This window comes from Artibeus jamaicensis, unplaced genomic scaffold (genome assembly GCF_021234435.1).
Source record: "Artibeus jamaicensis isolate MK-2021 breed Jamaican fruit bat unplaced genomic scaffold, CSHL_Jam_final contig_3243, whole genome shotgun sequence".
Taxonomy (NCBI): Eukaryota; Metazoa; Chordata; class Mammalia; order Chiroptera; family Phyllostomidae; genus Artibeus; species Artibeus jamaicensis.
In genome coordinates, this window is record NW_026521766.1 from 1,358,713 (window position 1) to 1,380,734 (window position 22,022).

The 22,022-nt window shown below is 39.9% G+C and overlaps 1 protein-coding gene across 15 annotated transcripts in view; it reads right to left on the reverse strand.

Moving 5' to 3' along the window:
- Positions 1-206: 206 nt before the first annotated feature.
- The window catches only part of PAM (peptidylglycine alpha-amidating monooxygenase), a 278,484-nt gene continuing 256,668 nt past the window's right edge, over positions 207-22,022 (reverse strand). For 5 of the 15 annotated variants that reach the window (XM_037142654.2, XM_037142645.2, XM_053663655.1 and 2 more), the window contains 9 exons: positions 21,514-21,586; positions 20,418-20,628; positions 19,814-20,014; positions 17,477-17,592; positions 12,390-12,489; positions 10,331-10,384; positions 4,554-4,757; positions 1,609-1,665; positions 207-1,004 (listed from right to left, as the gene is read on the reverse strand). In XM_037142654.2, coding sequence (XP_036998549.2) covers positions 823-1,004; positions 1,609-1,665; positions 4,554-4,757; positions 10,331-10,384; positions 12,390-12,489; positions 17,477-17,592; positions 19,814-20,014; positions 20,418-20,628; positions 21,514-21,586 — 1,198 coding nt within the window. In that variant the 3' untranslated portion in view covers positions 207-822. The remainder of the gene's footprint in view (positions 1,005-1,608; positions 1,666-4,553; positions 4,758-10,330; positions 10,385-12,389; positions 12,490-17,476; positions 17,593-19,813; positions 20,015-20,417; positions 20,629-21,513; positions 21,587-22,022) is intronic. The other 10 variants (XM_037142655.2, XM_037142649.2, XM_037142659.2 and 7 more) reach the window with 5 other exon arrangements.

Genomic DNA, 22,022 nt, shown 5'->3' on the forward strand with positions numbered 1-22,022 from the left:
CACACGTATGTTAACTCTTAGGCTGGTTTTTAATTTATATTGGATACATAACAAAATATCTTTTTAATTTTAATACAATCCAACATTTCTATTGGTTGAAGACATTGAGTAGGTTTCACTATATCTGTGGCTTGTGTAATTTATACAAAATTTATATATAAAACCCTGAAATATGCAGAAATTGCAAAATATACTCTGACAACTGATGCTCTGAAAACACTTTATTACACAAATTACATTCAGATTCTGAAAATAGTGTTCTAACAGTGTAACCATCTAAAAATAAGACATCCCCAAAACACACCAACTGAAGAAGAAAATAAAAAAAAAAGAATTTAAATAGAGACTTTTTTCTCTCCCTTGTTGCAATATAATGCTAGTGATTTTAAAAAAATAGGATATTTAGCAGCTTTGTCATCAGGCTGAGAACGCTGAGCAGGAAAGGCACCAAAGAAAGACATTGGCAATGGAAGCGCTAATGGGAAAATACTGTGTTCAAGCAGAGAATGGCGGTATTTACATCTACAGAAGAGTCTCAGAAGTGTAAATGAGTAAACCTTCCACCACAAATTAGTAGTGTGATGGGAGGGAGCTGTTTCTCTAGTCTATGTTCATATATAGACAATGGCACTGTTGTGAACTTTTAGGATACTTTTCAACGGGAAACAGAAGCCAACTAAACAAAAATGAAGTGAATAAAAGGTGTACAGTCCCACACAGACTAGTACAGTTTACAATTAAATACACAAAACTCTACACGTGCTAAAGAGAAAGGAATCTGGCATTCCTGATCAATCTCATCGGCCTCGCGGACCCCGGTGTTCAGGAGGAGGACAGCGCCGGGGCGGGCAGCGGGGCAGAATACTCCTCCTCCGATTCACTGCCGTCGTCTTCGTCTTTCTCCTGGTCGCTGCCCTCCGTGCTCAGGCGGTCAAACCCTTTTCGACTGTAGCCTTTATGGCTCGCAAAGAAATTTCCGAGGTTTAAGCCTCCACTTCCCTTTCCTGAACAAAACAAGTAACAGAATTGAGATGCAATTTACACAAACGACTCTCTGTTTCTTGTAAATTCTTATATGGTAAACAAAATGGGAAGGCGGGGATGAACAGAAAAGAATGACCTACAGAGTCAGAAAGGTACCACTCCACACACGAACTGAAATGCATAAGGAAACACAAACTTCCCCAGGATTGTGTGATTCTGCAGGGTTATTTCAGATTCACTTCTCACCTCCTGCTTTTTCTAGGCTCTGGGAACTGGCACCCACAGGCAGCTCTTCATTTCAGTGACTTTATGAAAAGGTCATCTTTACAATGACATGGGCAGCACTGACATGCTGAGAGGAGTGACAGAAAATTCACGGAAGACAAATGGAGTCAGATGAAAGGCAGGGGGAGAGAATTAGCAATACAGAATGGCGAGGTGGAAAAGGAAACTGGGAAATTTGCTGCCAGGGCCGCACACTTTGCTTTAGCTTATAGTTTACACTCTATTGAACGCTGGGAGGCTTTTGGAGAGAAAATACAAATGATCTCCTTGCTCTTTAAAAGACATGAGTGTGCTGACTTTGAAGCAAATGTGAAGGATTCTCACAGGTCACAGGCATACCTCTAAATTTTCCCAGCACTCTTCCTGAACTTGCCTCGAGTTTGTGTTCAGAATCTGCTAGAAAAAGATGGCACATTTCAAAGTGAGTCCCAATCACCCTCCTCAATCCATGGGCTCAACTTTCATGTCAAATTCAGGAATTCATACATGATTAACAAGGTCTGGCTCTGGTCTGCATTCAATTCCAAGAAAAAAAAAAAGTAGTCTATTTCCGTGATGCACATAAGGGCCACAGCTGGGTTTGGGTCCTGCCCACGTCTCTTCCAGGCTGTGCAGTCTCAATCAACTGCTTCTCTGAGCTCCAGTTCTCCCCTCTGAGGATGAGAGAGCAGTAACACTCTCTGCCTGTCTTACAGTTCAGAGGGGTGCTGCCCCTAATGTATGCAGAACAGCGCCTGCTGAGTAGACAATAGGTGCTCAATAAACATTACTTATTTTTATTAGGACAAAACTAAAATACCAGTGATTTGTAAAATTTGGGAAGTTTTCATCATTATAATTTAGAAATCTTTGCCTTAGGCTTTTGTCTTTCTATGAAGAACAGTAACACCCTGTTTGAGAAAGCTTGTGATTCGTGCACATCATTTCCCCTTCATGTGACTGACATGAAGGCAAAGGACCTGAAACCCTGAGTATTTTCAATCGCACGAGGTGACTCAAATGTCCCTCATGGGGCTGCCCATCTCCATGAAAGATCAACGTTCTTTCCTCATGGGGAGGTGGACCTCCAGCTGGACTTCATTTTTCCCTTTGCTGGGTATCTCCCTGCACTCTCTGGCCTGACCTCCGGCCTCCTGAAGAGCTGTGTCGGGGCAGCAAGGCCTTCAGAGAGGCTTTTCTATGAAGTCGATAACCAAGGAGGGAGGCAGCACTACCGAGAAAGCTAGCAGGCAGATAACAAAGGAGAGGCAGCAGAGTGGGCTGGGAGGGAAATAGGAAAGAAGGGAAGAGGAGTCTACTTAAGACTGTTAGAAAGCCAACACATCGGACTATAAGTTCTGCAAGGGTCCAGGACAGCCCTTAGTTGGTCTTTCACCCCCTGAGCCCACACAGTCTCCAGTGTGGAGCTCACATGCAATAGCAATGTGCTGGATAAATGGCAAGTCCTTTATGAGGGTTACTAAAAGCTCTCATAGATTGGATGAGATCAAGAACAAATGTTGAAAAAGTATGAGGCTGATTTCCTTTTAGAATTAACTGTGCCAGATTGTAATATATAAAACTACAATTTTTCTAAATAAAATGTGACTGCGTAATAGTGCATTCATATGGTCCCACCTGGGTCTCTGCCTTCCCAACACACTTGTGTGGACTCGCACTCTGTGATGGTGCTGGGTCACCTGTGTTCAACAGCAAACAGGAGAAGCCAGACTTTCTTGACTCCACAGCTGTTCCTGCATCCTGGGTAGGTCGCTCACCGACTCTCTTGCTCTGCTACCTGTCCCCAGTCCCCTCATGTTCCTGACACTCCTGGTAAGTAGTTATCACTGCACTTACCACCCTTGATTACCAATTTCATGTGTCATCTCTTTTCTACACGTCATTTATTTTGTGAGCTCCATTTACTTCTTTGGTCATTCTTCCAACAATTATTATTGGACCCCTAGTGCCAGGACCTGTTATTTGTCCTGGAGATATATCAGTAAACCAGTAAACACACAAAACTCTCGTTTGAAGCTGCCATCTAACTCCATGAAAACAATGACTGAGGTTGGTTTTTTTTTTTTATCTTTGTCCCTGTTTACCAAGTTCCTACCCATAGCAGAGGCTCAACAGCAGTCTCCCGGAGGAGCAGTTAACTGTATTTGTGCAGAGCTTTATTGAGTGCAGATGAAAAGTAAAAGAAAGTCCTGGGAAAACCCTCTTTTACATCCTATTAAATTGAATCCTCTCATTTCTGTTTCTGTGTCCTTTTCTGTGTCAGGACTGTGCCAGGGGCACTGAACGCCAGCCACGGCCGCCTTGGCCTGAGATCGAATCAGATGCTGCTTCTTGATCAAATGCCACCTTTTACCCTGGCCCATGGGTTCCCTCCAGACGTAGCTGTACATTCTTGCCCTAGGACCTGGGGGCCCAGCCAAGGGACCACTCCTGAGAGGTGAGAATCACGGGTGGAATTATTTGTTTGCATGTCCTAAAAGGAACTCAGCTCCTGGGTTCTGAACTATGATAATGATTTGATAAATGACGGACTGCAGTTTTGGACCCTGCCTTGCATGGTCAGGAAAGGCTGATGGCCTGATTTGTGACCACTTCAAAACTCCCAAAGGGTTTGTTACAGAAATAGGCTGATGGCCTGATTTGTGACCACTTCAAAACTCCCAAATGGCTTGTTTCTCAGGTGGTTTCCTGAGAAAGCTGATGTTTAACACAAGTATATTTTTTGGCTTTTTATGGTGGTTATTACTTTACTACCAATGATTATTCTGTAATAATAAATGCTAGGTACCACATACTGAGATAAATCCTTTACGTACATTATTTCATCTAATCCTTACACAACCTGAATGAGTTTTGTATTCTCACTTTACAAATGAGGAAACTTGTGGCTTAGAGAAATTAAGTAACTTGCCCAAGGTCAAGGAGCTAAGAGCTAGAGCCAGGACCAGCAGGTGGGGAGAATTACAACTCCCAAGTAACTCCCCCACTACTTTGAGGACTGGGACTCTCTCTAACAGCAGGGAGCTTCTTCCTGCCCCTTCAGCTAATTTACCCTGCCTGAGCTTATCTGTATAGTGTGGAGATATTAGTTAGGCTTAAGCCCGTTGCTAAAAGGCAATATTAAAAGTTATATTTTAATCTAATTATCCAAATGTCTGAGGCTCCAGATATATTTTCTACTGTGACACTAACTATACACAATATTTGGAACATAGACAATGACATCGAATATGGCAGAGAACACACACAAAAGGTTCCAAGTCCAAGGGACTCATTTTACTTGCCTCCAAAGGCCCTTGATTTTTTCCACCGAATAAATGCGGCAATGGCCAGCAGGACAACCACCGGAATAACCAGAAGGGTTGTAATGAGAACAACGGGTACTCCGGAGTCTGGCTCTTTGATCACTTTCTGTTTCTCTTGCATCTTCTGCAAATCTGAGGAGGCGGGTTTGTTCTCCATTTTGGTTTCAACAACTGCCTCGGATTCTTCAGGGAAAGAAGAGTTCACAATGTTCAACTGATTCAGAGACTCCAAAACCCTCCCCCAGGCCCCGGGCAAATCAACAACTGCTCATAAAGACCTCATTGAGTCCAATGCACATTGGGTTCATGTTTCAATGTCTTTACCTAAAAATCTGGCAGCACGTATTATGACTGATAATTGCCACTGAATGTTTTTTACCTTTAAATTGTTTTTTTTGGCTCTATGTTTTATTTCCTCTTAGCCATAATTCCACAAAATCTGTATCCTCCCTTTGCATTTTTTCCAAAGATTAAATTAGCCAGCATGGTATAGAGGACAGAATTAATGTGCAGGCTGAAGTGAAGTGAATCTGACCTCCAATCCCAGGTACCTATGTAGTTGTGTAACTTTGGGCAAGTTACTTAAATAATCTGGGCTTTAGTAACCTCATCTGTAAAACTGTGATATGCCATGCCTCCTTTATAAAACTGCTGCATGTAAATGTTACCACAAAGCTGTTTAATAAGTATGTGTTTTCTTGTATCTTTAGTTTATGAGTCTCTTTCATGTGCAATGAGTTATTTGCACATCACATGCACAGTTGCACACGCTAATTCTAGGATCACAAACTGGAAAGTGTCCTTTTCCGTTTCTTTCCTAAAGCCCCCAGCAAATGGTAAATGCACACAGATGCACCGTACATCCTTTTGTTTTTGATGAAAATAACTTGTATAACCATTCCATGATACTGGAGGGTATTAGGTAGCTATCGGACCTCAAGTGTTATCTGGGAAATTGATACAATAAAACTACATAACCCGATGCAGGATCTTAATAACTGTTAACTTGAAAATGACTTGACATTCCTACTACGATCTATCCAAATTCCTGACCATTTAAATCCATGAACATATTAAATTAATTTTTAGGCAAGCAAACTTTGGAGTAGTTGTGAAGGGACAGTAATTTGAATTAGGGCATTGGAAAAACCAGTGCAGTCTACAGCTGTACCACCCTGAATGTGCCTGATGTTGTCTGGAAAAGCAGTATGCACTGGTCCCCTAATGTTCTTCTCACCTTCTTATGTAAAAGAGTAAGTGTGCTGTATTTTTGTTTTTATATTCTGACCTATATAGTCTGTAAAAGTTAAGAGGCCAGGATTCAAAATCTGATACACATCCATAATAAATTACTTAGTAAAGAACAAGAAAATGACTTGAGCCTTGAGACATTCTTGCCCTGAAGAAGCACAGATGTGTGTTGATATAAAAACCCTACTGTGCAATGGCTAGGAGACACAACCATGTTTGCCAAAACGCTCCATTTCTGGAACCTCAGTTTCTTGGGGTGACTTTCTACCCTATGATACAGAGCGAATCATATGGCCTCATAAAAATTTTGACAAGACCACAGGGACAGGTGGTTTAACTTCGTGAAGAAAATTTTTGGTTAAAATTTAATATATGGCCCTGGCTCGTGTGGCTCAGTGGAATGAACACCAGCCTGAAAGCCAAAGGGTCACTGGTTCCATTCCCAGTGAGGGCACATGCTTGGGTTGTGGGCCAGGTCCCCAGTTGGGTGCGCATGAAAGGCAATGGATTGATGTATCACTCACACATTCATGTTTCTCTCCTTCTCTTTCTCCCTGTCTACCCCCTCTCTAAAGTTAAATAAGTAGAAAACTTAAAAAAAAAGTTTAATATACATAAAAACAGCTTAGTACCTTGCTAGATACTTTTCCAAGAAAGCATTTCTTAAATTGTTCTCTCATCACACCAAGCCTATGTGGTAGGCAGTATTATTATCACCATCTTACAGATGGCTTGTCGTAGCTCTCACTTTCTTCCCTGTACTATGGTTAAAGAGATGCCATTATTTCTCCTCTTTTGTCAAATGGAGTGGCTCTTGAAACTTCAGTGGGAGAGAAGGAAAAGGATTGGTTTACAAATCTAGAGGGCTCAATTTAACCTAAGCCTCAGTTTCCATGAAGAACACAAATGTGACTCTTACTCTTCCTAGCCACTATTTTGTCTTTTTCTTTATTATTCTAGAAGAGATATGCAAGTTGCTAATATTTAAGCTTATTCTATATTTTAAGTAGGAGAATAATAAAAAATAGACAATAGGGTTTTAAAAACAAAGGGCAAAGATATAGATTGGCAATTAAGAACTTGCTGTCATGGAAGAAAGGATGTTGTTTTTATTTTTATTTTTAAAATATTTTATTTACTTATTTTTATTTATTTTTTTAAAAAGATTTTATTTATCTTTAGAGGGGAAGGGAAGGAGAGAGGGAGAGAAATATCAATGTGTGGTTGCCTCTTGTGTGTCCCCTGCTGGGAACCGACCTGCAACCCAGGCATGTGCCCTGAATGGGAATCGAACCATGGTTGCTTGATTCCCAGGCCCAAGCTCAATCCACTGAGCTACACCACCCAGGGCTATTTACTTATTTTTAGAGAGGTAAAGGGAGGGAGAAAGAAAGGGAGAGAAACATCAATGTGTGGTTGTCTCTTGCATACCCTTGACTGGGGGTCTGCCTACAACCCAGGCATGTGCTGGGAATTGAAGCAGTGACCCTTTGGTTCACAGGCCGGCACTCAACCCACTGAGCCACACCAGCCAAAGAGAAAGGTTACTTGTATTTGAAAGTGACTATAACCAGAGAAATTACCTAGCATTTTCTACTTGTTGTGGCTGTAGTGGCACATATCTAGTTTCTTCTATAAGGCAGAGCTGGGACTGGGCTCCATGATGGACAAAGTAGGCAACGGCCTAAAAGAGTCCGGTTAGCAGTCACGGAAAGTGTGCTGAGAATGGTGTGATGAACTTGCGGAGACACACGCACTGCACTGTAGAAACCCTCGATTTCCACACCCTCTCTGGCGCTTTGAGTGCCATCATCTTCACTGTGAGGTGGAGGAGGTGTAACGGCTATACTTTTGGTGGAATATTGGCATATCGGTTTTATCCCTGGTAACTGTATTTGGAAATTTAAAGTCTTTTTGTAGGTTTCTTATCGTCACAAATTCTTTTATCCCTGCAATTCCCGAGAACACAACTCTGGTTCTGAAACACTGCCATTCACGGCTGGCGTGAGGATAATCAAAGGTTACTCAAATTTGGAAATTTACAATTACTGCGCATCTAAAGGGCTATTAAATCTAAGATGGTGTTTTTCTCTCTTTTCTGTAAAGGGTGGTTTAAATTAAACTTCTAGATTTTGATAAAGGACAAACTCTGGAGATCCAGCATGATTTATGTTCCTTTCTTTAAAATCCTCACCCAAGGACATGCTTATTGATTTTAGAGAGAGGGGACGGGAGGAAGAGGGGTAGAGAGAAACATCAGTGTGAGAGAGAAACATCAATCAGTTTCCTTTTGCACATGCCCCGACTGGGGACCAAACCCGCAACCTGGGCATGTACCCTGACTGGGAATCAAACCGGAGACCTCAGAGTTTACAAGACAATGCCCCAACTGAGCCACATTAGCCAGGGTTATCTTCCTTTTTTACATAAGAAAGTAATGTTAAAAGACAGTGTTTTATTGAGAGCCATATGGATTCAAAAGGAATAGAACAACTTCATTTGAGTTTGGATATTCCTAACGATTAAACGTGACCATCATGAAAACACACTTCAATAAAATTTGCTATTCGAACTGCTGCCTTCTGCCACAGGCTGGAAGGATTTTCAATCAAATGGGCTCAGTAGTGCGCACCGAGGAAAGACGAAATGAGCTACAGGAGGGCATGGTTCACCTCTCATTCGCCAGCCAAGATGAGGTCAGTGTGGGTGGCTCTTCTCAACAGGCCAACCAATACAATCTAGAATTTTTTGGTGGGATCTATTTAGACAAAAATAGTTTGAGTCCACTTTGAAATCCCAGACAATCCGAAGTAATCTACAACCCTCTCCGGTCTATAGTTCTTGGAAGAATTTATGGTAAAAAACTGGTAGGAGTCATCTCTCCTCAGCAGTATAGTAATAGTGATTAAGAGCACACACTTTGGCACAAAACAGACTTTGCTTAAAAGCCGACTTCACCACTTATTATCATAGTAGTAATTGTCCTCATTTCTTCATATGTAAAGTGGGTTAATGGTAATTACCACAAGGTTGGTGTGAGGATTTAACTTGATAATTCTGTAGAGCCCATAGTTTGTGCTCTATAAATGATAGCTATTTTTTTTAAGATTTTATTTATTTTTAGAGGGGAAGGGAAGGAGAGAGGGAGAGAAATATCAATGTGTGGTTGCATTTTGTGCGTCCCCTGCTCGGAACTGGCCTGCAACCCAGGCATGTGCCCTGACTGGGAATCGAACTACCATCCTTCGGTTTGGAGGCGCACACTCTATCCATGGAGCCACACCAGCCGGGGCAATGATAGCTATTATTAATCATCTTTTCCAACATCTTTATTCCAGAGCAAACAAAACTGATAATAATTCTATATATAATGATAAAATAAGGAATCAGGAACTTCTTCATTATATGAGTGTGGTATGAATGCTACTCAGTGATATCACATGGGTAGAAATCTCTACAAATGCCAAATAATTGCTACTTATTTATTTTATAATGTTATCTTACCCCTTTCAACCTTGTGCCGGCTATATTTTCTTATCTGCCTACATAAACTCCCTAAACTCCCTCTTGGTTCTTGCTTCTTTTCATCTCTTTTCCACCTGCTTTCATGAGAAAGGAAAACAAGTAAGACTAGGGTTAAGTCTGAATATCTAGGTGAATCATTTGCAAAGCAAACTAATAATGGAATCACTTTGCTACACGAACATCAAGAGCATCTCTAGTAAGTATATATAATGATGACGAAACCCTGCAGATCATAGAAAATGTATAACTATAAACTGGACCTAAGCAAGAGAGAAAATAATTTGACAGGAATTCCAGAGGAACCACATGGTTGCTTACCAGTAGCTTAATCTCATCTACCCATTCCCAATAATATACACCAATGATATAATTACTTGTATATATGTATATATATGTACACACATACACACTGCTTACAGGCTGTAAGTCTCTTCAAATCAGGCACAGTTTCATTTCCATTACACCTGTTGCAGTGCCTTACACGTTGACATTCCCCAGGAAATGTTGGGGGCTAAATGGTATTAAGATGGGAGCTTGGGGAGCAGCTAATCTTTTCAGGACCTTATAGTACTAACTCACCAAAGGCCTTTGTCACTCTTTTAGATTAGAGACCATTAGGAAAAGGCCTTTTCCAGTATGCTGAACAGTACTTTTCTGCTTGCCTGAGGTTAACATACTTATAAAAGTTACTAATTTGTTTGCTTTTCCTTGCTGAATGTTTCTAGCCCATTTGTTACAGATTTCTTACATCCCCCATCACTTCTCATCACCCGAAATCAGTGACTTTGGGATCATGATAACTACTCCATTTGTCAGGGAAAGCAGTGGCAACAGGTAGCTTTAAAGACTCAGCGCACAGCAGACGTTATTGATAATTTACCAGGTATTTTTAGTTTGATGACTTTTAAGTGCAATCAAGAGCTATAAAATAATTGAACACGGTAGCCTTGGGCCTCACAGTCATGAGGACTCTGACCAACCTTTGACTTCCTGGACCTCAATGCCCGCCTTTTTAACCGACCGATGCTCCATTTCTGCAACACACAACAGCAAAGGCACAGGGAATCAGAACCCCCCAAAAGAACATCTGAAATCTTCATTTCGATACTAATTTTATGCAGTAGAAATTATTTCCTTAATTAATCAAATTCATTACCAGATTAGACAGGAGTTTAATACAAATCACTAATTAGGTGCCATGTCCATGAATCCTGGATAAAATCTAGGAAAAGCTGAAATAATATTTCTAAGGTCTCCATATTCAAAATGAGATTTTCCTTATGGAGTTCACAATACTGTTTTCTTTCTGAAATACCTAGCAGTTCTGTTTTCATGGGGACATCTTAGAGATAACTAGTTCTGCCATATTTGATTACCCGTCTTCTAGAGGACATAAATGGATTTGACTAGTTAAATACTAGAATGCAATACACAGGACACTTGTTTAACCTTTGACCATGGTCGCACTGTTCCAATGGTAGCACTTTCCTGATTTATTGCTTGGTTACTTTCTGGACTGTGCAGAGAGCTTTTCTATTTTCACAGGTGAAAGCTGGATGGCAATGATTCTCAATCAGGGACTGTATCAAAAACACTTGGGAAGCTTTTCCAACGTACATACATTATCATTCCTCTCTGTTAATTTCAAGTCGGGTCTGGCCCTGCATATGCTGAAAATCCTCCCCAGGTGACTCAGATATGCATCTCTGCAGAGTACCAACCGCTAGGGTGGAATAAGAGCTTAAGACTGGAAGCTTAATGAGTTCAAGTATCCCATTCCTATCTGCAAGATGAAGATATTGGCTAGGTTTCGGGAAGTCTTTTCCACCTTGAAAGGCTTTTGCTCACTTTTTATTTTGAAAAACCTGTGTTTAGTCATGCAGTTGGGAATTGTCCATCTCTCTGTGCTTTCCTGTCTGCCTACACCTTCTGGCTCCTCTTTGAGGAGCCGGCAGGTAGTGGGAGAGCCACCCTTGCAAGGGGGAGGGGTCCCTGCAATGGGTCCACGGGCACCTCTGTGCACTAGACCTAATCGGGTCGTCATCACAAAAACTGCAACAGTTACTCAAAGGATAATGCTGAAGACAGCAGTTACCAAACGTACGTGGGGTCCAAGACCTGTATAGTATTTGATTTCTTTGTTATAACTTACACTTTTTCTTCCTTATAATTTGCATTTTTCCTCATTTTACTTAGCATTTCTAACGTCATCAAGCCCACGTGTCCTTATCACTTCTCTCAAACTGCACGTTGCAGCTTCTGACACCTCGAATTTATCATTCTCAATTCTCCTTAATCCCTATGGTTTGGACCCTGCCATGTTTTAAAAGCATTTCTGGACATTGAGGTTTATGGCTTGTGAAGCATACAGTGCTCTTTAATTGATAAAGTTTACATTTTTTCATCTTATATCAGATGCTAGGTTAGCATGCTTTTTAAGAGTTAGAAATAATGTCCAAATTGCGATTAGAAAACCCCCCATACTGCCTGGCTTGATCTTGACAGGGAAACTCTTCTGTCCCCATACATACTTTTGAGTTACATAAAAATACAGCAGCTCAGAATTTTGAGTAAGCTGCAGCCTGGAGGGAAAATGAAGGGTGCCTTCTATTTGAGATAATGTGTGTCTAACAGAGACGCTGGCATTCATAGGCTTGGCAGCTACGGAGCGTCCCTGGGGAAGTGATGCCTGCATGGAAACCAGTCTGCCCCCCTGCCTTGCCAAAGCCATCTCCCTCCCTCTGGACTGAGCTGGAATGAAGATTGGCTTTCAGGATAACAGACATTGTGTCAGGCATCAAGAATTTCCTGTGGAATATCTGTGGAAACAAGGGAATAACTGGCAGCAAAAAAAAGTTTTTCCCCACTTAAAAAAATTATTTCTGGAAATAAATACCAAATGGGTCTTTTGACAATTACCACTTAGACCTTGATTTCCCGCCCTTATCAATTTAAAGGGAAGAAAATGCATTCTTTCACATGTATTTTGAGTAATAAAACTGCGGGGGAAATATGCAGGTTATATAGCCAGAACCGTACTTTCGGCCGAGGTGAACTTCCACACAGTGTTGGTGTGAGCGTCTCCGACGTACACAGTCCCGTCTTCAGAGGCGGCGATGTCGTGCGGCATGTCGAAGTGCTGCCCAAGCGAGAAGCACAAGTTAGGGTATGAGCCTACACGCACATTCTCCACGAAAGGGCAGAAAAACAAAGCAAAGCACTCAACAAAACAACAGGCATATTACTCAAACCAAACAAAACCAAACCAACCCCCCCCCCCAAAAAAAAACCAACAACCAAGATACCCATCAAAGCAACTCGAGGCCGAGCAGAGTGACTCATTCATTCTCCGGGTACTGACTCTGCCCTGCACAATCCTATGTGTTGGGAAACGCTAAGAGACACTTACCACACTGACTTTCAAGTCTTTAAAACAGTGAACACAGGGCGGAGGCAGGAGGATCGAACATAAGAGGTGGGGGCGGGTAGGGCAGGGGAAAGGGATGGGAAAATGAGAAATGTGGACAACGATAATTGAACAACAATAAAAAATAAAAAGTGAACATTTACAAGTAGATTATTATTATTTTTTAATTTTTATTTATTTATTTTTAGAGAGGAAGGGAAGGAGAGGAAAGAACTATCAATGTATGGTTGCTTCTCGTGAGTCCCCTGCTGGGAGCTGGCCTGCAGGGAACTGGCCTGCAACCCAGGCATGTGCCCTGACTGGGAATCGAACCGTGATCGTGTGCTTTGCAGGCCTGTGCTCAATCCACTGAGCTACACCAGCCAGGGCACAAGTAGATTATTATTAATTTTTATAAGCCTAACCTGAGGATATTTTTAATTGATTTTTAAGAAGAGAGGATGGGAGAGAGAGCCATCTATGTAGGAGACAAACATCGATTGGTTGCCTCTTATACCTGCCCCCACTGGGGTTTGAACCCGCAACCTTTTGGTTTACAGGACAAGGTTTCAAGCAACTGAGCCACCCAGCCAGGGCAGATTATTTTTTTACAGCATTGATTACTTGGTGTTGCATTGCTACCTATTTATTTATATTTGTTTTATACGTTCATGTGTCTTCTATCTTTTAATCACTGTCAAATCTGCCTGTTTCAATCTGTGCAAGTCGAAGTATCATGTGCAGCCTTAAAAACTATTTATACATCACTGATAAAAGAAGTCATTTAAAAAATTCATGGCATTCAGATCGTTTCTGAAACACATGCCACGAGATGGGCAACGGTGTGAGGTTTTATACAATGAAGCCCAGAGTTTACAGTATTTTCAGTTAACAAAGGAAACTGAGTGTTACCTCCAAGTACTCCCTCAGCTTCGGTATCTACTTAGATATTTGGTGTTTCACTATGCCTTTCTTCACGGCACAGTTCCATTTCTATCGTCACTGTCTCAGTCCAAGGACACGGAAGACAGAGGAACACTTTTTAAAAACTGTACTTTCAGATGGACTCAGGGTCACCACGCTAGTGCCTGAAGAACAGCCTTGAAATGTTGTGCTGCTGCCATTGCCATCTGTCTGCTGAACCTGCAAAGGTGCCACGTGTCCGCCACTTGGCAGGACATGGATAACGCTTTTATCTTTGGGGCCAGCAGGCCTATCTGAAGACACCGTCCTCAACAATTGACCAGTGACAATGAACCAAAGCATTCTCCCGACTGTGGCTTATCAACCAGCATCTGCCCACTTTGGTGTGCTGAGCACAAAGGATGCCAAGGAGGCAAGTTGCAGTGCTTAGCTCACTTTAGGAGGGCAGAACACATGCTTTGGAGATACTACTCTGCTTTAAAAATCAGTCAGGATGCAAAGACAAATGAGACAGCAGTGTGAGGGGGCTCATTCCTTCACACTGTCAAATGAGCTGTGACAACTGTGCATGAGAAGGACAGGGAGCCAGAAATCAAAATGTTGCCTCGCTGAACTCTCGCAAGCCTGTCATTTAATGCTCATTTTTACTTTGGGTTCAGTTAATGGGTGGCAACAGGCTTGCGAATTACAGGCAGTTCCTCTTCCACACCAAAATGTGTTCTTAAGAACCGCCTTGCAAAATACATGATTGTAAATTGCTTCATAGTTTCTGATAGGAAAAATACTATAATAGGTGTGGAGAATAAAGGTGAGGGGGACTGTGTGAACTGTTCATTGGCAGATTGCAGTGTGTCGTCAGTTCAAGGCTACAATAGCAATAGCCTCCGTCTGTGGTTCTCAAACTGGTGCAGGGAGACAAGGGTTCTGTTCTTTGGGGCCATTAGTGGGGCTCAGAGGAGGCTCAGTGGATGGAACATGGGCCTCTATTACTACTGCAATCAGAAGGAGTCTGTGGTCATCTTTTTAACGAACTAGTCTATTGCTCAGTGTCACTTAGAAAAAAACTATGTCGCAAGCTTTAGGATTTCAGAGTTGAACAGATTTAAGATCTTCTGAAACAAGCTTTGTAAACCCTTCCTTTGAGGAACTCCTCCCCAGCAAAATAAACTAGATGAGCGAAAAGAACAACGGTGTCCACCTGGGCTGTCTGGTGCCACAGCACAGGGAAACTTGCCCTCAAAATCGGTTATTTTGGCTTCCGAATTCATAAGGAATTTGTGTTCTCTGTATCATGACTTCTTTGCTAGAACATGAAACAATACTGAAACTTACCTAATGGTAAGTAAAAATAGTTCTCTAAGAGGTTGCTGCAAGTTTACATTGTGGTTGAGAATACCCCTTGGTAAAAACCTAAGTCACCCAGACCTAGGTCTGACATCCAGGTGTGCTACTTACTGTGGATTTTTGAATAAGTACTTTAATTTATGTGAAACTCTCTGCTCAATATTGATAAACATTGTCATTTTACTCTCTATCATTAAGCTTGGAGAAACAGCACAAATCGGGGCCTACTGGGAGATTTGTTGCCGTTGCTGCTTTGTATGGAGGGTTAGGGGTCACTTTCTCCTTTTCCTCATGAGCTGCTGTGCAGAAGAGAGAAGACAAAACAATGGCAGCCTGGAGGCTGCGTGTGAAGCAGAGGATAAAGACCCAAAGTCTTTCCTGTGAGTGGGAGTGTGGGGGGGCGTTCAGGGGGAGCTATGTGCCTTTGCCCTCATAGCTTTCTGACAGCCTTTGCTAGAACCATCTTCTTTATTGTCCGACTGTCTCAGCTCCCCTGCACAGACATGAAGATCATACATTCAAGATAAAACCACGTCTAAAGAATGTAATAGTAGAAGAGGGAGCAGTGAAGTACAGAAGGAGACAAGTAGTGGATAGGCACAAACAGAGGCTCACACATGTTATGGAAACTTGGAAGAAGAATGTCTTCTTATGTAGGAGTCAATGTACCTTATTTCTGTCACCCACACTTAACCTTTGTGATGGTAACCTAATTAAATGAAAATTATGAGAGATCCGTGAACTGATTTCAGTTTGCTGGGTGAACACAGAACAAATTTCTATGTTCTGGTGTAATACCAAGTCTTATTGATTGAGAGGAAAAGCAAATTTCAGCTTAGAGCTGGACTCTTTGCAAGTTTGCTGTATTAATCCATACACTGTGACTCATTCACTACTGAGTGTCTGATGAATGCTGATGTTTAGGCACAATGCTTCGTGAAATTTAAATTCAGGGCCATTCACATTTTTATGAGAGTAAGGCTCACTTAGAATTTAGCCTCTTGCTTAGCAGTTAGTTTTTATTTCTAGGTGCATATTTGAATTAAAAATTAATATCCTGGTTGATACAGCACATTATCATCAAAGAAGAATCAAGGCAAACTAACACAAAGTGAAGACCTGAAAGGAAGTTAAACTTCTCACTTTATCAATAGATAAGAGAAAGCTCAAAGTGGCAAAACAATGACCAGATCATCGACAGGGACCTGAAACACCAATGCAGTAAAATATGTTACCAATGTAATTTTCCTTCTGAAGGGCTACTATGATTTGATATTTGATTGCTTTTTGCTTTTCAGGTTAAATGAAAAACTTCTGTGAAAAACTCTTATTTCTCATATACAAATAGAATCCCAAACAGGGAACTTGTACTGAATCTGTAGTTCGGATTTAGTTTGCTTCAAATCGGATTCTGTGACTCGCACTAAAACTCCTCTCAAGGAGGAAGCCATGCCCTGCTGTGTCCGCCGTCAACTTTAGTATCTGCGCCTAATGCCTGGCACACAGTACGGACTTCACAAATACCTCAAGAACGAATTCTGATAAACCCCAGACTAGCTGCCAGTGTTCTAACATACAAATTTCTAAAATATTGAGGCATCTTAAAGTACTTTTTGAGATCTAGCAAATTTGGTACCTTAAAGAATACTGTAAGAGTTGGGAGTATTACAGTTTGTCGGGTGGCTTATGATAGTTGCACTTTGATTCAAGTAAGCCCAATAAATCTTTACACGTTTTGAAGAATAACTCTTCTTTGCAGTATGTTAGTAGACTGGATTTCTAAAAGGGAGGTCCCACAAGCACACTCAGGCAGTGTGTGTGAACATCCTGACCACTCTGGTGATCACGGCGCAGAGGAAGTGAACCAAGAAGACACAGGGCTGGGGCACACTGGGCCGCAGTCGTATCTGTAAAGGGCCCTGTAGAGTGAACAGCGGCAATCCATTTGTGAAGCTAAAACTAGCCTTTCCTCTCCTACCTAGACCATACAGGACTTGAATAAATTCCAGGAAGTGCTATTTTTTAAGACTTATGGCTCAGTGTAGCCATGGTATTAAAAAAGCAAACAAAAGTTCCGCTGGATCTAAGAGAACTGTAAAATAACAGTTTAACATACTGTGTTACCTTCTCTACTACGATGACACCAGAAAAGATGAATTTTTTTGGTATTCTAACTACAGTGAATTTAACCTGCCATTGTATGCAAAGTCTACTACTAAGAACATTAGAAATGTGTTCAGTGTTAATTTGCATCTGAAGAAATTGATTGGAACAGAACACTTATTCTCAATAAACATTATAATAGAACATGGCCATGAACCTACCTAAGAAATTGTTCACATCTCCTTAAAGTTTTTAAAAGATTATGCAAGTACAAATTGAATGCCGATATTTGTCTTTTAGTTTACCCTCATGAAAACTGATACCTAGGCATTGTATAATATGTGAATACCTTTCGCACTGGCTTGAAGGTGTCTATAATTTCCCCACTGGAAAAGTTCATCACAAATCCTTGTACAGGTTCTTGGTCCCCAAAGTAGGGCTTCCCATTCACTGCAAACAGCAAACCTGTGACAAGATATTCAGTTAATCTTTTTTAAAAATATGGATAAGACTAGACTTAAAATGTATGCATGTATGTTTACACAAACAGTAATAATATAATAATCTGATCCCTACGATGGGCAAGCAAAGTAGAAAATAAAACACTTAGCAAATGTTTCCTTTGAGTAACAAGATGAGGAGCAGACGGGTTAGGAAACTGGCCTCCTTGTCATAGAAAAACCAGAAAACGCTGGGCCTGTTCCACTGAGGGAGTCAGCAGAAACGAGGAGCACACAAATACAGACATGGAAGTAGATGCAGATGAGGATGCAGAAGTGGATGGTACAGGGACGGCACTGGTAATAGATGTCGATAAAGGTACAGACACATGTAGGTATCACAGGCAGCTTAAAAGGGTATTGGGAAAATCAGGTATTCAAGCAAATAACTTTGGAGTATCGTATCTTAAAAAAAATAGTGTATGTTCTGTTATAGTTAAGAAAAGAATCAGAAGAAAATGTGCTAAGAAAGTAAGTTATAGTATAGGTAGAAGAATGATCTGATTTAAAAAAACTTAAGTTTGAAAATGTGAGATATATTTCAGATTAACAAAGATATATTTTTGATAATTAAAAAATTAAACCATCTTGTATTTATTCCATGAATATTCTTTTTAGGAAAATTATATCTTTTACTATAGTAGTGTTTATCAAAAATAATAAAAATGGTGATGTTTTGGTTAAATAAGTACTTCAGATAATTGAATGTTACATTTTCAAAGAATTAAGACACAAAACATACACAATACTAAGTCACTATTGAAGATATTTCTATCTTTCTTTAAAGATTTCAGAATAGGGTTCTTTAGTATTTCACAGTAAAAAAAGTCAACACTGTCAACATCCATTACTGCTGCGCAGTATTGTAGAGAGAACAGCAATTACAATACACATCATATTTTGCTTAGATTCTGTTTTTAATCAGATTTCATCTTCTGATGTGTTTCCCTTCATATTTGATTTGTTTTTTTTAAGATTTTATTTTATTATTTACTTTTAGAGAGAAGGGAAGGGAGGGAGAGAAACATTGACGCACAAGAGAAACAGCTCAGCTGCCCCTCACACACTCTTATCCAGGGACCTGGACTGCAACCCCGGCATGTGCCCTGATAGGGAATGGAACCGGCAACCTTTCCGTTCACAGGCGGGTGCTCAGTCCACTGAACCACACCAGCCAGGGCTGATTTGCTTTATTCACTATGAACTTGATCACCCTCTTTATTAGCTCAGTGATCTTGCCAAATTTATTTTTTAAATATGAGGTAAAAATCAAAATGAGACGATTTCTTTTAAGGATGTTAGTGAGAGTCTTTTCTCACTTTTTTACTATTTATTCCTGGAGGAAGCCAAATTTGCTCCTTAACCAGGCACCTGAGTCCCTTTATTCTATGTCCTAATACATTGGAGGAGGCTTGGGAAGACAGTAGCCATGTGCAACTTTAAAAGTATAAGAAATGTAAATATTATAGTAATGCCTATAAAGAGTCAGTGCTATTTCAAATATATAGTTAATAAAATTTATTGTGAAAATTATATATACTTTTTAGAAATTAAATAAATTTTCAATGTTTTGAGTATTCATTATTTTAAAAATATTATGCTAAGTTATTTTGAAATGTAAATTAAATAGATCTTATTTTATGAATTTGGATTATTTTTGGTTTTTTTCCAGTCAAGAAAATCTATTTTAAAATGAGAAAAATATTTCAGACTTTATTGGTCATTCCTCCTGGCATTTAGACATAATCCTCACTTACTTTATATATTTACCTTTAAAACTATTGGCCATGCCTTTTAAAAAAATATCAAGCAGAGGTATTTTGAATACTGATTTCATCAGGCATACACCATCTGTTGATGATGTGTGAAGCCATAATATTAATCATTTACTAACTAGAGCAGATGATCATAATTAAGGAAAAATAAAAATCAATGTTTGGGAAAAATTTTTTTAACTCATTGAAAACAGTTGTTAAATCTTTGACTTCTTCATTATTTCCATATAAACAACAGTAATTCTTCAGCTGAAACAGATTTACAATGCACTAACAGTTTTAAAATTATTTTAAGATCTGATATATAAAGCACCTTCAATTCCCATTTATAAAGAAAAAATTATAAAAAGGGCACATTAGAACAAATAATTTTTATGACAAAACACACAAAAATAAATTAAGATGAAACACCTGGTATATATGAAATTGCAAATACATTTCTTCCAAATGATGCATGCTTAATCTCTCGCACAAATTCCTTGGTGTCAGTTTTAAAACACTGGATCCGCCCGTTCTCCCTGTCTGCCACACATAACTGACCCCAAGGAGGCACCAAGGCCAAGCTGTGGGGAACCCTGAACTGGCCTGGCGCAGGGCTGCTCCCCGAAGACTCTGAAAAACAAAGAGAAGCCTCAGATAGATAATCTGTAATATCACCAAAGTCTGGCCTACAGCTTTCTTTTCCAGATTCATGCAGTAAACCATTAAATATCTGAACCAGGGGAAAAATAAGCTGAAGCAGTTCATAAGTTTATTAATATCTCTTAACCACAGACACATTACGTATTTACTCTCTATTTAGACAAAATTTCAGGCTAGAAGTTTCTTATTAAATGTGTGTGTGTGTGTGTGTGTGTGTGTGTGTGTGTGTGTGTGAATAAGACAACAGGATGCAAACAGAGGCTCTGTTTTCCCCAATACAAGGGACAATTACATCCTCTGTGATGTGAGGGGTACCAATCTCCTGTCCTTAGTAATACTGGCTAAGAATTATAATTAGAGTGTTACTGAGTACCTTCTCCCCACTGTGTGATGAACTGTCCACTTGGTGAAAACTGCACAATCCGACTGTTGCAGTAACCATCTGATACATAGATGGTTCCAGTGTCTGGATCCACAGCCACATCGGTGGGTTGACAGAAGTGATTCTGGTCACTGCCTGGTTGCATGCTCCTTCCCAGGGTTAACAGAGGGCCTTCTTTACTGTTTGGATCCAGTTTGAACACCTTTTTCAAAAGGAACAAAAGACTTACTTGCATGGTTATGATTGGCACCCACTCAACGTGACCAAGAACACTTTCAAAGGCAAATAGAGTGTAAGCTCCCAGAGACTTATTTAAAAGAATATACTCTTTTTTAGAACTGGAAAACATCTGGTCTGGTTTCTTCTTTTGATAAATGAGAGCTACAGAGATTAACTGATTTACTCAAGGTCATCCAGGTGACTAATGGTGAATGATGACTAGTACATGGATGTCCCCTTCCATCCACACCTGTACTTCCTTACCTTTCCTTAGCCAACAGCATAACACTCTCAAGATAAAACATGAGCACTAAATGTTCACTGAGATGATTTTTGTAGCTATGTCTTCTGAGTTCTAGCTTTTCTGCCCCCAGTTTTCCTAGTTCTTTGCCACCTACTCTTAAAGCAGGTATCAAATGTGAGCTTTGCTTTGAAGAAAGACCTTATGACTACTCTGTGATTGAAATATAGCTCCTTTTAAAAAGGACAAAAATTTGATGGTTTATACATAAACATGTATGTACCAGAGAACCTGCCTTCAATTTACTGAAGATCAAACAAAAACCCCATAAAACACAAGTGATGAAATAGAACTAAGACCTGGGACAGAGAAAAGCAAATGTGGAAAAGCAAAGGAGTTTGGCCTTAAGGTTCTTGCAAATTCAAAGAAGGAAGGTGACTCTATCACTTACGTATGAACTTATCGCAGCACTGAGTTCTAAAGAGAAATATTTGAGATGTGGCTGTTCTTTTTTCTTGTTATAAACTTACCGGGTCACAGAAAAAAGACCCAGATAATGCCAGATCACTTGGAAAGCACACTTCATTAACTCTGAAATATCTGAATAACTGCTACAGGGAAGATTACCTGATGCAGAGCCACATCTGTGACCCAGTAATTTCCATCTTTATCGATGCTCAAGCCATGTGGCAAGTAAAACCTGAAAAATAAAAATAACTGTCAATAAAAATTGATACATTTATACCTGCATTACTACAAAAAAACCCAAAATGAATTGTTAAATTTAAATACTTGTTATAAAAAAAGACTTCTTGTGACAAACACTAATCAGTACTTAATCATTTAAAAATCTATATATCAAACCTACATATAAATTACAAATACTTATATAAAGTATCATATATTAAATAATGCACATAACATTGATTCAAAACCAAGTTCTAAGACCATAAATATTAACATCTTAGAAATGTATATAAACACAGTTGTCTACAGAAATATAAATAGACTTATATAGTTTGAATCATTTAAATATACTGTAAGGTAATATACTTTTGTATTAATATAAACCATCAAATACATGACTCAAAGCTGTAAGAGCGCCTACTAAAGACAGTGAAACCCAATAAAAACAA